A 15,014-nucleotide genomic window follows, 5' to 3' on the forward strand; every position below is an offset into this window, starting at 1 on the left:
GGGAAACTGGTGAGGCTGCTGCTGTTGGAAAGACTGCTGGGAGATCTGGGGTTGTTGCTGCTGGAGCTGCATAAGTTGCTGAGGTTGAAGGTGTAAAAGAGGATGGTGCTGATGCTGCTGTGCTTGATGTGACTGCTGCAATAAATGTGTCTCTGGTGTTAGTTTCACTTGACTAAACAGCACCACATTTGGATGTCCCTGTTGGCTATGATTTACTTGTTGTTCTAAACTTTTTGTAGGTGCTGAAAGTGATTGTAATATCTAGAAAACAAAGATTATTTTTGTGACCTTTTGGTTGTAATTTAGTTTTAAAAAAATTTAAAGAACTACTGGGAAAATACAATTCCTAGAAGTAAAGAACCCTATGCCTAAATACCTTGTGAGCTAAACAAAAATCTTTAACTGCTTAATAGCAAAATGAAAAGACAGGACTTACACAAAGAGATGTGTGGAGCTGCATGTGGCTCCTAATAAACGGCAATGCACATTGTAGTAGAATTTAAGATTAAAGCCCATCCCTGTATTATTAATAATTTCTCCAACAGCATTATGACTATTAACACTATATTAATAATTACATCGATCAACTGCAATATTAATTTTAAAATCCCATTGGCCCATTAAATTCAGAGCTTAGTTCTATAGACTTATTTTCACTTAAAAACTGCTAATGATGCCTTCATTAATTAGTGCTGTTTGAAACACGGGAATCTTGTTCTCTTTTGAATCAATTCAGGAATATATAGCTTGTTTTTTAATCTCAATTCCAAAAAACAAAGAAAAACATTGATCTGCTGAGCACTAAGGGTTTCTTGGGAAAAAAAACCAAAACAACCTAACCTCCCTACTTAAGAATACTAGATTTTAGGTTTATATAGAGTGCTGAAGTAATCTGGAATTTAATTTTATTTTTAGAAGTGTAACTCACTGTTAGAAAAATCATTTTACACTAAGCAGACACAAGTTAGGAAGTGAATTTTTAAGCATCAGAAAAGGGAAAATTAGGCAAAGTTCTAATAGATTAGGACGAGTTCTACATATTTATGAAAATATTTTAATATAAACTACGTATTAGAAATGAGGAGCAATAGGAAATTCTAGACTTGCCATTCATAAAGCCTTTTAAACATGAAATCAGCTTTGATGAATCCTGAAAAGCTTGTTTCCTTCAAAAGCGTCACCTTCAACGATGTGCATGTGTGAGAGAGGAACCAAAGCCCACCACTAGAGCACAAAGCCAATTAACTGTATCCTCTCAACCAGACATCCATCAACTCTCCATCAGAGGTGGCTCAAGTGTTTTCACAATGCACATCAAAACATCTCAGGTGTCATCTAAACAATTCTGATGTGGTTGGTATTGCACATGTGCAACCACGATTATCAAAGCACCACGATTATCCATCACTCATGTCTCAGCAGCACCACAGTAGAAACACTCAACAACTAAAAATAACACACACAAAAATGTTTCTGGGGTTCGGTATGAGGAGCTACTCTCCACAACAAGTACCAAAAGCCAAAACTACAGAAGCTTCAGGACATGTATTTCAAAATAAAGGGATAAAACTTTCTAAAGTATTCTACGGCTATATTCAGAAAGTAACAATGTATCTGCAAACACCCGATGATGACAGATCTTGCCACTCAGCAGAAATCTGAGGTTCAAACTAGACACTAAACTTGCCAACAACGTTCACCAAGACTTGCACTCATCATTCCGGGCACAAAGTAAAAGAGAAGTTATAGAGAGAAAAGTAGTACTGGTATTCCTCCCTCTAGGAAGCAGATTCACAATTCTAAGATGCAAAGCCTTTCTGCCCATGCTGGAGCTGGCACAGCAGCCTGAGACAGTACCTGGTACAGCCCTCGGACACCACAGCCCAGCCCCTACTCCAGCAGACTTTGGGTGAACAGAGACAAGCCAAAGCACACGACCACCAAGTGCCCTGTAGCTCTGCAAATACTACTGACAGAGAAATACTTCCACAGGGACACCACTGATGTGTATTTGACAGCACAGTGACTGGGCTGGAGACCATGTGGTGGCCAACTTACCCATGCTGGCCAACCGAGCAAAAGGTTGGCAGTTCTGCTCAGGCCTTGCCCAGAAGTCTCAGCCCTCAAACACTGAGAAGGCACTGAGAAGAGGAATCTAAGACTCAGATTTAAAATAAAGCCTGTATTTCCATTCCATATTTAGATGTCACATGAATAGCACAGAACCAACATTTTTGAGTGGCACCACATTCTGTGTTTAAGTACTGGCTGGAAGTCTCTATACTATTCAGGTACCTTCCAAAGTTTTACCATCAGATGAACATCCAAAGAAAGGCACCAGTGCAATTATTCACATAAAAGATATGTCTAACATTTACCAGTTAGGTTCTCATGCTCCCTTGCCACAAACATCTAAGAATTTCAATGCTGCAGATGCAGCATGCTCACTTGCTTTTTATCTTCTTGTAGAAAAACATTCAACACAAGAGCTGCAATTATTTCAACTACACAAGTGGCATAAGAAAGTGTAAGTTTGGACTTCTCCATAACAATGTGTATACTATATAACAGCCTAGTGATGCCCAGCAGAACAATGCAGTATAGAACTGAACCTACTGTGGGAACAATCAATTTCACAGTTTTATGTGTTTATAGCATAAATAATTCCTTGCACTGTCTGAGAAGCTTGAAGGATAGGAAATCAGGTGTCCTGAACTAGCAAAATAATTCTAAATTAATGCTTTTTTTCCCTCTCTTACCAAGAAGTCCTTACTGAAAATCTAAACCATGGTATAGTTATACATAGCTTTACTCTTCTAAACATTTTTTCTAAATGCATTCTTACTTCTGTGAACCTGCTAGAAATTAAGTTACTTATTACGGGGAAAATATGAATTTGGCCACAATTCTAAGTAACAAGGGGACATTTTAACTTTGGGTATTTTAAGAACAGTAAAAGGAAACTGAAGTTCTTGGACACGATAGTTCTTAAGAAAAAGTCCAATAGCTTATAAATTAAAAATCCAACACTTACATGTGCTACATTTGATGGTCTATTAATCTGCTGAATATCAGCACTATTAGTAATATTCCTTAACGTCCGCACGGTTGGACTCCACGTGGCCATCACTTCCTGGCGGTCAGAACTTTGGGCACCTTGTACTGAAGCCATGAGGTTGCCTCTCATATCAGGAGGCAAAATGTTACCTGGCACTGGTGGGACATTGGCACACAAATTAATCAACCCGGAGTCTTTCCCTTGAGGCAACCTACGCTTTGCTGCAGATGCCTGTGGGACTTCAGCTGGTGTCCAATTCAAATTCCTTTCTTGCTTTTCTGGAGAGGAATCGGAAGAATCATCGAACATCAGTTCCCCTTTTGCCTTATCAGCAGTAGTAGATTTTGGTGAAAAAGCTTGATCACCCAAAGGAGATCCTTCTCGAGAAGATGCTGGGCTTGATAATTTTTCATCAGTACTAGCCTCATTTTGTGAATCTTGTTCTTCATTTTCTGCTTCTTCCTCCTCTTCCTCTTCCTCCTCTTCTTCCTCCTCGTATATAATTAAACGAGGATGATAAGGAGTCTCTTCTTTTTTACTCTTATCAGCTATAGAATCCAGTACCCAGTCTGGGGTCACAATTTTGATGCTGTCCCGTTTATAAGCACATTCATATTTTTCCTGGGGGGGAAAAAAAATTATTTAAAGACAAAAAAATTGCAAATAAGCTCTTTGAGATCAAGACTAGAGCATGGAGAAGAAGATCACAAGAGGCTGTCCAATACCGGAGTGATCTTGCCCAGATCCAACAGGACACACTCCACACTACTGTGCAGAACCACAAGTTCCAAGATTAAAACAAAAAACCCCAGATTCTCCACATTTACAATATTAAGGACTCAGAGACACAACTGCAGAAGACAAATGTCTTCACTTGCAAAATTCTTCTCTAACCAATCACCAAGATTGCAACCCAGCAGCGAGGAACATCACAGTCAGTACTAAAATTCAGGTGATTTTAGGTGGACATTAAGGCAAGTCTAAATACAGTTTATGTTTTGTCCCCTATTAAAAAAAAAAAGTAAAAAAACCCAGCCCCACTATGGAAAAGCATTTGGGGAAAAAGTCAATTTCATAATAAAGCAGAGACAAATTTTTAAAAGGTGATCACTGAAAAAAAAGCATTTCAGCAGAACAGGAATACAGCTTAAATCTGAAAGCTTCACCATTTCCTTTACTAATAAATAGATTAGACACAGAATCTATTAGAATCTAAATAGTGTTCTATTTGTTGGAATATCCTCTTTGATGGAAACCCCTCACATACATCAAAACAGTACAGAAAAAAAACTTTCTTTCAAAAATTTGAAACTTATTTCAGTATCTAATATTTAAAAGTGATTGAGCTGGTATTTTCTTTTATGTCAAACAACATAAATTAACAACAAGCACATTCAGAGTGATTCTCTGGAGTTATTTCCTACAATGAAACTGTCATTCATACATAATAAAAGATTGGAGATGAAACCAAGTTTATTTGCCAACACGAGTTTTTATTCTTTCTTTCTGGTGAGAATTATTAACAATCTTGTTTTATCATCCTGTGTCTAGTCAGAGCAATCAAGTAAGGTTTCCTAGTGACAGAATTGTTCTCGTTACAAACTGCTGCAGGTTCCCCTGTAGTGTATCAGAGCAGCAGGACTGGAAGCAAAAAGTAATCATCCCATAAAATTGTTCCCATTCAATGACTATGTGCATTAAAATATTTGTACCCTACAGACAGGAAATGCTAATACCTTGTTAAGTTTCTTGACTGGCAAGCTAAAGACAATATCCTTTGTTCTAAAAAGCTTATTATTTAAGCTTTTAAGTAAGTTATTAAAGTTATGATTCTTAATGTATTTCATTGCCTCTTACAAACAAAATTTTAGGTAATAAAGCTTTATCCAAGCATTATATTTTATTGCGATGAAAGGGACAACTAGAATGGTGCTTGACACCCTTCTAAATAGTCCACAGAAGAAAGATCAAGCACTTAATAAAAAGTCAAAATCAACACGCACACATATTCACCAAAAAGAACGCAGCCCTACAAAGTTTCCTATATTTTAAAGAAGGAAAAGCATTCATCTCCCATAGCCACACCTTCTCTTCTCCCAATGCCAGCCCATGTTTTATTCTTCCATTTTTCAATTTGGTCCTTCATTTTTCTTCATTGATTCTGTGTCTGTGGATTTATAAATCACAATCACTAATGACTGTGACATATAAAAATTGGGCTAAGACAAACAAGAAAAATAATAAAATTCTTTATTCAAACAGGAATTCAAATACCAGCGTGAAACTGGACATCTTTTGAATTAATCAGGCTTAAAGCCATGCAGAAAATAACTACAAACTTGTCAAAGTCACCCGAAGACAAAACTGAATAGCTGCAATGCGTAATTTTGCTGAATTTAGTTGTTAATGAACAGTCTTAAGAATTCTAACTTCAGGGAGATGGAAAATTTTTGACTGTTTGAAGCCAAATGAGAACTACAAGAAGAATTGTATATGTAAAAAACTCCTACCCCCTTTGGCTCAGGCACAATCAAATGAGTACACTTCTTATTGAGGCTCAGCTGGCAATTCCCTCCATAAAAAGTAATCAAAGCCCACAGCGTACTTCGGTCTTCAGATGAAACCTAAAAGGAAGGTAGAAAAGCCTTTTAGTTCTGTGCACCCAGCTGTCTACAGCTGGAAGAATGTTAGTAATCCACAACATACCATTTACAAGGCTGGCTAATGTATTACCTATCACTTTTAAATACCAAATTAGCATGAAAGAGAGAAAAAAGGATGACAAAGACACACAACAAGAAAAACCACTGAAGAGTAATTTTTAACCTGCACAGAGACAGAGAAAACAAAGAGAAAAAAAAGTCATAGTACAACAGAAGAACTGGTATCTCTCCTTAAAAAAGCAAAGCATCACACATGTAATGCACATTGGAGTAGACTGAAATATGGTTCACTTCTTACCTGAGAGAGACAAGCAGTGACTCCAAAGAAGATCTGACATGATTCTGGAGAAAAGCCATTTACACTGGAAAGTAGGTGTCAAGGATGCAAAATAATTAGATGAAAGTTTCCTGAGTGACATTAGAAGGAAATTAAACAGTCTGTGTGGTACTTCTCAGATAATACCAAGTATTTGACCATTCAAACACTTTAATCTTTGAAAGCACATTTGCTGTTTGCAATTGAAGTTGTATGCGGCAAGAAAAAACCTGATGTTCAACTGAATCAGGACACCTGTAACATTATGATCAATTTTGGTAACACTCTAAACCAGAACTGACCTGGGAAAGACAGACAGACCATTGGACTTCAGCAACTTCCCTCCCTTTTCCACACTTTCATATGCTCTTATGCTTACGATCCCTGCCCATTTGTCAGAAAAAAAACGACTACAGAGACAGGTGTACATTGTGTCACAAGTAGACAGAGATTTTTTAAATGAAACAAAATTATTTTCCCCGTGATGTTGACAGATACATCAGCAACACTCAAGTTCTGAGGCCCAGAAGAGACAGCACACAGCAAGCTGATGACGAAGCCCAGAGCAATTTAAAACTTAAGAATAAATAACTGCCATTACCCAGAATACCTCAAGGAGTTCAAGCCTGATGAACATCCTAAATTGTTCTCCATTTCATCCAAGGCAGAAATTCAGTACTGGATCTTTCATAAGGGTACATGTGTCTACTCCCTGCCTGAGTACCTACTGCGAGCACATAAAGCACAAACAGTCGGTATTTAACTTTTAAGAGGTTGATCAGTTTACCTGGAGCTTGCACTCTCTAAAGAACAGGAGTGAAACAGACTCTCTTAAAACAGTTACAAGTAGCATAACAATAAAACAAAAGAGGGAATACAGCAAAACTCACTTTTTTTCCTGCCAGCAACAAAACTCCAGAAGTGCTCTTTTATCTGTACAAGACCATGGAAAAATACACCCTCCTCATTCTTGCTTTTGCTGTGAAAGAAATTGCCAGCCTCCTTTGCGGCATTATAGCCAAGGTTTTCACACATGAAACTCTTTTTCCTTCTTCACTAAGTCTGCTTCCAGCTTCATTTTTCTGCTACTTCCCTTCCACTGCAGGTTAGTCAGACTTTGCAAACATCAGTGGCAAGGCACAGGAGAACACTCTGCCTTCCTAAGTTCTTCCCTGGTGAAAACAACTTCCACTAAGAAACAGACAAAATTACTGTGCTTTTACATTGTATTAAATCTTTCTATATTAAACTTTACCTTTAGCAACTGAGAGGCAAATGCCCATCAAATAAGCACCAGAATTGGTAAGGCAACATAAAATCCTTAAGGCTCTTATTAGATCCATATGTCTAACTGACACAAGATGTTTCTAGGACTTGGTTCTTCAGAAATTCAATGACCACTTCGAGTATTACCAAATTAAAACATAAACAAAAGACAAAAATGCACAGTCTCAAACTTCTGCCTAAACTGTGTCCAAAAGCTATCAACTGGAAAAACTAAGCTATTCCTATTAACAACTGTATTTTTTTCATTATGGCAGTACCTAAATCCCTAATGAAAGGCCAGATGTCACTGCACTAGAAGTCATAAAGAGACTGAAACAGGATAAAACAAAGTTAAGACTTAACAACCCATTTTAGTGAGCACAATAAGACTCAGAGTAAAACCTAAACCCACCATGCTCTAAGGACATGAAGTGCTAGAAACTCAAAAGTCCAAGGACATATTTATTGCTGACAGGTGTACAAAACTTCCTTCTTCCATGCAACTGAAGAACAAGACCCTACTGAGACCTGGTCTTTTCATTTGCCCATTCCAATGTTCCCACAATAAAGACTTCCTGAGCAATAGCCATTGAGGGCTACATTCCCACATTTATTGCTACAATTTAGTTATGGACTGCATCACTCTGCTGTTTCATGTTTATTTCTCTTCTGGGTATCCAATAACGTCAGCTCTTAAGAGCACCCTTTTAAAAAACCCTGGTTGCAGATGGAAGACAAATTTTTTAATAGTGCAACTTCTTCATGTGAAAGAACGTCAATAATGAAATGCTAGGTTACTTAAACCTGAAAATGTAGATAATTCCAAGGGTTTTTCTTGTGAACACTCCTCATGGACACAAAAAAGTTTAGAGACGTGTGACATAAGCAACTAAACACTCTCATCCTGATGATGAAAGGACAATAAACACATTTATTATGTCCAGACAAAAATGACCACTAGCCTAGACCACACCACAGAAACACAGTGCGATGCACAGGCACGCACCTTAAACTACTGGGTATAAAACAGGAATTCTGAATCCCTGAAGCACATTAAGGCCTGAATTCCTAATATGAACACCTGGATTCTTGCACCTACCACCTCTTGTTTTCCATTTCATAACAGTTGTCCTCTAAGTGCCTGTGAAACACAAAATAGGCAAAGGGACAGGAAAACTGAAGACAAAGAAGCTCCAAGCACACTGCAATCTTGGCAGGCAGAACACCTGCAATCATTTTAGAAATTTAAGCAGTACCTATTTGAAACAGTCTTGAATCCTTCAATGGTATCCATGTTTTCTACAGATTTTTGAACTTAAAAGGATACGGCAGAAGAGCTCCACAGCGAACAGACAAGATCACCCAGGAAGGCTGAAGAAAACAAAACCCACAAGACATTAAAAACCTTGGTCTAAATGAATTACCTTCCAAGTTCATGCTATAGCTAGTTTTAATACATGTTTTCCAGATTTGGAAGTCTAAGTGTTTCACAGACACTGCACCTAGTCTACAAAAAAGACTTCATTTATTTGCAAGAGTTTGCATAAAGACAGCTCAAAGGTTGTGTAGCAACCCTCTTCTCCCATGCCATTTACAGCATTTATTCATCCTCTCCCTTTTTGCAGTTCTCCTTGCCTGTAAGAAAAAATAATTCAGATAATCCCACCCTACACGCATCACCAAGGAGTGAAGAACCCTAACCTTACACAGAATGAGTTTTCTAAAGACAGAACAGTGCTGGCTACTGAGCAGTGATGGCCTCTACCTGACAGTATTCTGGGACAGAAGGGCTCAAAGGGACACAGGGAGGTGGCAGCAAATGAAGGAGATGTAGGACACTGGTCCCAATTCAACAGAGTAAGGAAGAATGGGCAAAGAGTAACATCACATTCAGTATAAAATTACTTTCCCTCAAAGACAAGCAAAAGAATATATTGTGGCAACAGTGTTTTATGGAATCCCAGTTCTTGTTACTCTCTTTTTAACTTCTAACTCCCCAATCCTCAGGGAAAAAAAAAAGGGTATTTTCCTTCCTTAAGTTTTTATCTTCCTTTTTCCCTATAACCAGCTACTTTTGCCTCTGACTTCCAGTCCCTTAATACTTAGTCTGATCTTCCTGATTACAAATCATGCTGTGATGTTTTCAGGTCAAACTAAGTGACATTAGTGAAAGATCTGCTCTCATCTGGCAAATGAGATGGCAGTTATGAAGCAAATTAAATTATCTGAGTGGCATTAGAAAGCAGGAACTGCTCTCTATGACATTGATCTCCCTCCTTCTCATGAAAATGGCAGCAGTTTCCTTGTTTATGAAGTTAAAATTACACCAAAAAGCATTTCAGAAAAAGGAACTAAAAATTAACCAGCACACCCATTAAAACCGTAAGGGTCCCTAGCCAAAGCACCTTTCATTTTTTAGAATTAATTCACAGTTCTACACCATCAGGTGAACTCTTATGACAAAACCTATCAAAATTCTCTACTGCCACCTGTACCCATATGGAAAAAATAAACCAAAATCATGTACCCAAAGGTACCAGCACTGAAATTCTAGTGTTATTTCTTCCAATCTCTCTCATGACTTCCAGAGTGACAAGTTCACATTTGCAAAGACGAAGCCCATAATTTTTCACTGAAAAAATATCCCACTATTGCAAGGTAGTAACAAAATACTGCTTTTTCAGTGTAAGAAAGTGTAATTCCAGTGTAAGAAAGAAAAAAAAAGACTAAAAAACCCCTTAAAAAACTAAAATAAAGAGGAAAAACCCCCTAATTTTCTACAAGTTCCTGTAGTCTGTAATTAGCATAGTATACATATGCAGAATCAATAAAATAATTTTGCACCTTGCCAATTATATATGTGTTTAAAAACACCCCTCAGTAATCTACTACTTACTCTAAATTAAAGTTTTCTGTTGCCAGAAGCTTGTAAGAACCTTCCCATCACAAATATTTCTAAAGTAGAGGTAGCAGGACATCATCTCACAGATGATAGATACAATAGAGCAACAACAGAAAGGTGAGAACAGAACTGTAATAGAAGTCAAGTGAGGATAAAAGTTTGTGTAACAAGAAGGTAACATTTTTAAAGACCCGTTTTATTTGGTCATCATCCAAAGATGAATATTTTGTTACAACAATAAAATATCTATGTCAGTACTTTGACAATATCATGGATGGATGAGTCACTCACTTTTACCACAGGGAGATCAAAAACTTCTCGAGATTCTCCAACTTCTGGATTGTCCCCATCTTCTGAAATAATATGTGAGGCCAGTGCATTGTAAGAAACTTCCTTTGCTTTCCCAGCTTTCAGAAGTTGGATAACCTAAAGCCAAAGGAGAACAGGGAAAAGCCAACAATTTTTAGCAACTTTTATAGGAGAAAAACATTACTGCAAGAAGAAACTAACACTGGATGGATGCATTAATATGACCTTCTCTCTTGGCTGTCCTCTTGTAGGTGGCCGGCACTTTCCTGAAGTTGCCAAACATACTACATTTAAAAACCTGACTGCCAAAGGTTTACATCTCTTCTATATTTTCATCATTCCATCTGAACATCTACTTTTCAAAATAACTGAGAATGAGGTAGGAGTTGGGGAAATGTTAAGGTTTTTCCAAAATACGTATTCCTAAAAAAACATATGAAAACAAATTTCCCTCAAGCAGGGAAAGAAAGCTCTTCTAAGTGTTTGGTTTTGCATAGGATAGCTCTGGAAGTGTTTCAATATACCTTAAAGTAGGAGGTTGAATTCTAAGGACTAAGTGATTTAGCAAAATATAGAAAAAAAAAACATAAGTAGGACTCACGCTCCCTAAATTTACCTTTAGGAGCTGGAACTGAAGTGCCTCACTCCACTGCTCTGTGCTGAGAGAACGCAAAACACCTCCCAACCACCAAAGCACATCTCACTCCCAGTTTTGCAAGGCCCAAATAGCAGATGCTGCTTTAAGAGTTCACTGTTCTCTCAGCTCTGCTGTAGAGATCTGTGTGATGAATCCAGCCCTGTGCCCCAAAAAACAAGACTTTCATTCGAACAGAGAACGAAGGTAGTGAGGCGTAGAGGGGAAGAAGAGAGAAATGTTTTAAAACATTACAGTCTAGAGTTCAAAAGTTCAAAATGCCAATTAAGATCATTGTTTCATTTCCCTTTTATTATTCCGAAATAATGATTTAGAACAAAACTGGTGTGATGTTCATCTTCCAAAACCTGCCAGGGACAGATGCCTATCTCTGCAAACCTGCTGGGGACATTCCCTTCAAAACAGGATGCTCTGCCCACAACAGTGAACAGCAGAGAGCAAGGCAATGCATTCATCAAACAAAATACTAATTAATTGGTCCTTAAGCAATTACTTACTACCCTGTACACTCACTAGGACAAAGAAGCACTGAAAAAGAGACTCTCCCAAAACACAGCATCAGGCTATTTTATAAAGCATTTCTGCTAAGCACAGAAACAAAGATAGAAAAATCATCACTCACTGAGGAGGCAATTTTGGCATTTGCTGGCTGAAGTACCTGACTTTAAAACTCCATTTGAAAAAACAAAAACCAACTTTTTTTCTGCAATGGATGAATATTACCAAAAGAATTACCCTAAAATAACCCCACAGCCAGAAACAGGAGTGAATGCTTCCATTTTGCACACCAATCCCCTAAATACACCTTCCTGCGTGAAATCCAGTTAACCATAAAGAAACACAGGATACTATCATTCCAGTGGGGGAAGCTAAATCCAAATAAAGCACTTTTGAAAACAGAAGGTATTTAAGAAGAGTCTCAGCACACAAACTCCTTGTCTCACACAGTTACAATCCCATTCAACTGCTCATTTAGGGGAAGGCTAAAAAAAGAAGTGAACGTCATGAAAACTGAGAACCCAAATCTGACAGCATCAGAAAGAAGCTATAAATAATGTGCTAAAACTATGATTTTTTTTTATATCAAAACAATGTTGCACTACAGAACTTGTGCAAAACGTCTGCTTATACAAAATGTTACACTGCTTTCATGTAGTAGTTTAAACACTAAAAATACGATACATAATTATTCATTTGATTATTTTATGTGTCATGAAAAAGATTCTTCCTAATTTAGCTTATGTCAACTTCAAAACTCCCCTCAGAATACACAACTTCTTCAGATTAAGTAGTGCCTGGACTGAAAAGTTGTATTGGCACAATTAAAGAACTCACTTATACTGGTATCAGCCATATATTTGTACCTAGAAGATAAAATGCTGAAAAGCCTTAACATGAACACCATAAAAATCCTGCATTTCAGGTATTGGTTTATACCCATTAAATGAAATTTCTTTTTGGGGGGGAGGAATAAAAACTTTATCTTGTTCTCTCCCACTAAAATCTGTGCTGGAAGAAACAAGAGGAATAGTTCAAAACTAAGAAGTTGGACAATGGGCATAAAAAAATAAATTAAACAAGATAACCAAAACCCAAATATCCTGTTCAAAGACCTTGTGCTGCATTGCATTACTTTTTATCTCTTTCTGATGGAAATATTGATTTTAACTGGTGTTTCCAAAGCACAATGGTCTGGGTTTTATATGTTTGAGGAAAGCAGGAAGAGCATTTATCAAAAGAAAAGGAGTAGCTGACATCTACTCATCAGCCTCAGTAAGGTGTGAGCAGCAAAGTGCACCCAATGGAATGGAACGGATTTAAAGTTGAGAGCCAGCCTAATTCTCCATCATTTGCCAAAGAACACCTAGGCACAATTCCAGACTTTTGTTTCCCTTCCAATTTATGCTGCATATGCTTTAATAGGCAGTGGTTCGCAGTTATTCACCTGAATAAATTACTTTTTTTTCCCTTACTCTTGGATTTGTTTTGATTAGCGTGCTCACTTGTGCTAGGGCTGTTTTAATATTTACTACAGTAACTGGTTTTCTGTGAAACCATTTGGAAATATAAGCTGATCAAAGTGTGCTCCTCCCCAGAAAATGAAGGAGGAAACTTCTTTGCAAAAAATCAAGCTGGCATCCACTTGTATATGAAGCAGTAAAAAGCGCCAAATATAGTTGTAATTTTTGTATCAGTAATGGGACAAATTTCACTCTAAGAATGGTTTGGGTTTGATTTATAATTCCTGCATTCTGTCGTGGCTCAAAACACACCTGATAAATGCTCCTTGTACTCAGGTGCCCCAGGGTACCACAGAGGATGCCCACAGGAGTGGGTGTCCTGGTCTCAGCAAGGATAAGAGCTAATTTATTCTCAGTAGCTGCTACAGTTCTGTGTTTTGGATTCAGAATGGGATAATGTTGATAACACGTTGATGTTTTGGTTTTTGCTAAGTCCTGTTAACACTAAATCAAGGACTCTTTTTTTGTGTCTCATGCTCTGCCAGTGAGGAAGTACAAAAAACGCTGGGAAAGAGCACAGCCTGGGCAGGTGACCCAAACTGGCCAAAGGGATATTCCACACCAAAGCATGTCATGCCCAGGATATAAATCAGGGGAGTTACCCAAAAAAAAGACTGATCTGGGTTCAGGAACGAAGTCTGGCATCAGTCAGCAGACGGTGAGCAATTCTATCGTGCATCCCTTGCTTGGGGTTTTCTTTCTTTCCCTTTTTCTTATAATTATTATTTACTATTACATCTTACCTGGTTTTCAGGTAAGATATTTATATCTCAACCTACAAGCTTAATTTTTGATTCTCCTCCCCATTCCACTGGGTAGGGGGTGAGAGAGCAGCTGTGCTGTGCTTAGTTGCCAGCTGGGCTTAAGCCAGTACACAGGGTTCTCCCAAGAGCTGGCCCTGAGCTGAGCCCAGCCCAGCTCCTCGTTCTGACCCAGCTCTGCCACCCAACCCAGGCAGAGGAAAATTCAATGCACTGAGTGTGGAGCAAATCAAAGCCCTATGACAATGACTCTGACTGCAAAGAAGAATAAAATTTAACATGAGAAAGAAAACCAGTTTAAGAGAATGCTTGTCTACTTGCTCTATGGGAAAGCTGCTCACTGTCCTCCTATGCCAACACACAGCTAAGTACAGGCCTTTCAGGACACTACTTCTACGACAAATTATTTACAAGAGTCCTACAGGATTTTTGCACTCGTCCTCATATACATAGTAATAATACTGCTGCTGTAGGGGTTTTTTTGTCAAAAATTTTATGTCTAAAGACCTAAATTTTATAGCTAAAGACCTGTCTAAAAAAGTTTTCATCTTGATCTTTAACTGTATTCATCCTAGACTGTATTTCTTTTAGCACGATAGGCATGAAAACCATCTGAACAGGCCAGTGCCTGTGTCTCCAAGTCACTTATAAGGCATACGAGGCTCAGTGAGTGCCAGGACAGGAAGCTAAAGGAATCCAACGCTGAACTAAGACCTTACTGCAGCAAATACCAGAGAGGCAAAGACTTTAACTCCACTGTGAAGCATACAGTAACCTGCTTGCAGGAAGCTGCTGTCCTAAAGCTCCATGCGGTGTACTTCAAGCACCTGTCTAATTGGACACACCACAGAAACTTTGTTTCAACCACCTTCGCCCACCTCGGGTGTTATTCACTGCAAGGCCACCTGCATTACCCAGGGCGCTGCCCCAGGGCACGGCGGGAGGGCTGGGCGGCCCTTGGCCTAAACCACACCAGCACCACACCGGGCGGTCCCGGGGCGGTACCAGGGCCGTGCCAAGGCGGGAAGGTCTTGTGTGGGAGGGAAGAGCCAGTCCGGCCCCC

At 38.5% G+C, this 15,014-nt stretch overlaps 1 protein-coding gene across 1 annotated transcript in view; it reads right to left on the reverse strand.

Annotated features, from left to right (window-relative positions):
- PAXIP1 (PAX interacting protein 1) overlaps nt 1-15,014 on the reverse strand; it is a 32,415-nt gene that overhangs the window by 16,744 nt on the left and 657 nt on the right. Inside the window, exons 2-7 of the mRNA XM_017728895.1 lie at nt 10,497-10,631; nt 8,631-8,674; nt 6,020-6,083; nt 5,569-5,682; nt 3,035-3,679; nt 4-261 (exon numbers count right to left, since the gene is read on the reverse strand). Coding sequence (XP_017584384.1) covers nt 4-261; nt 3,035-3,679; nt 5,569-5,682; nt 6,020-6,083; nt 8,631-8,674; nt 10,497-10,631 — 1,260 coding nt within the window. The remainder of the gene's footprint in view (nt 1-3; nt 262-3,034; nt 3,680-5,568; nt 5,683-6,019; nt 6,084-8,630; nt 8,675-10,496; nt 10,632-15,014) is intronic.

Source organism: Corvus brachyrhynchos, unplaced genomic scaffold (assembly GCF_000691975.1).
Source record: "Corvus brachyrhynchos isolate BGI_N302 unplaced genomic scaffold, ASM69197v1 scaffold52, whole genome shotgun sequence".
Taxonomy (NCBI): Eukaryota; Metazoa; Chordata; class Aves; order Passeriformes; family Corvidae; genus Corvus; species Corvus brachyrhynchos.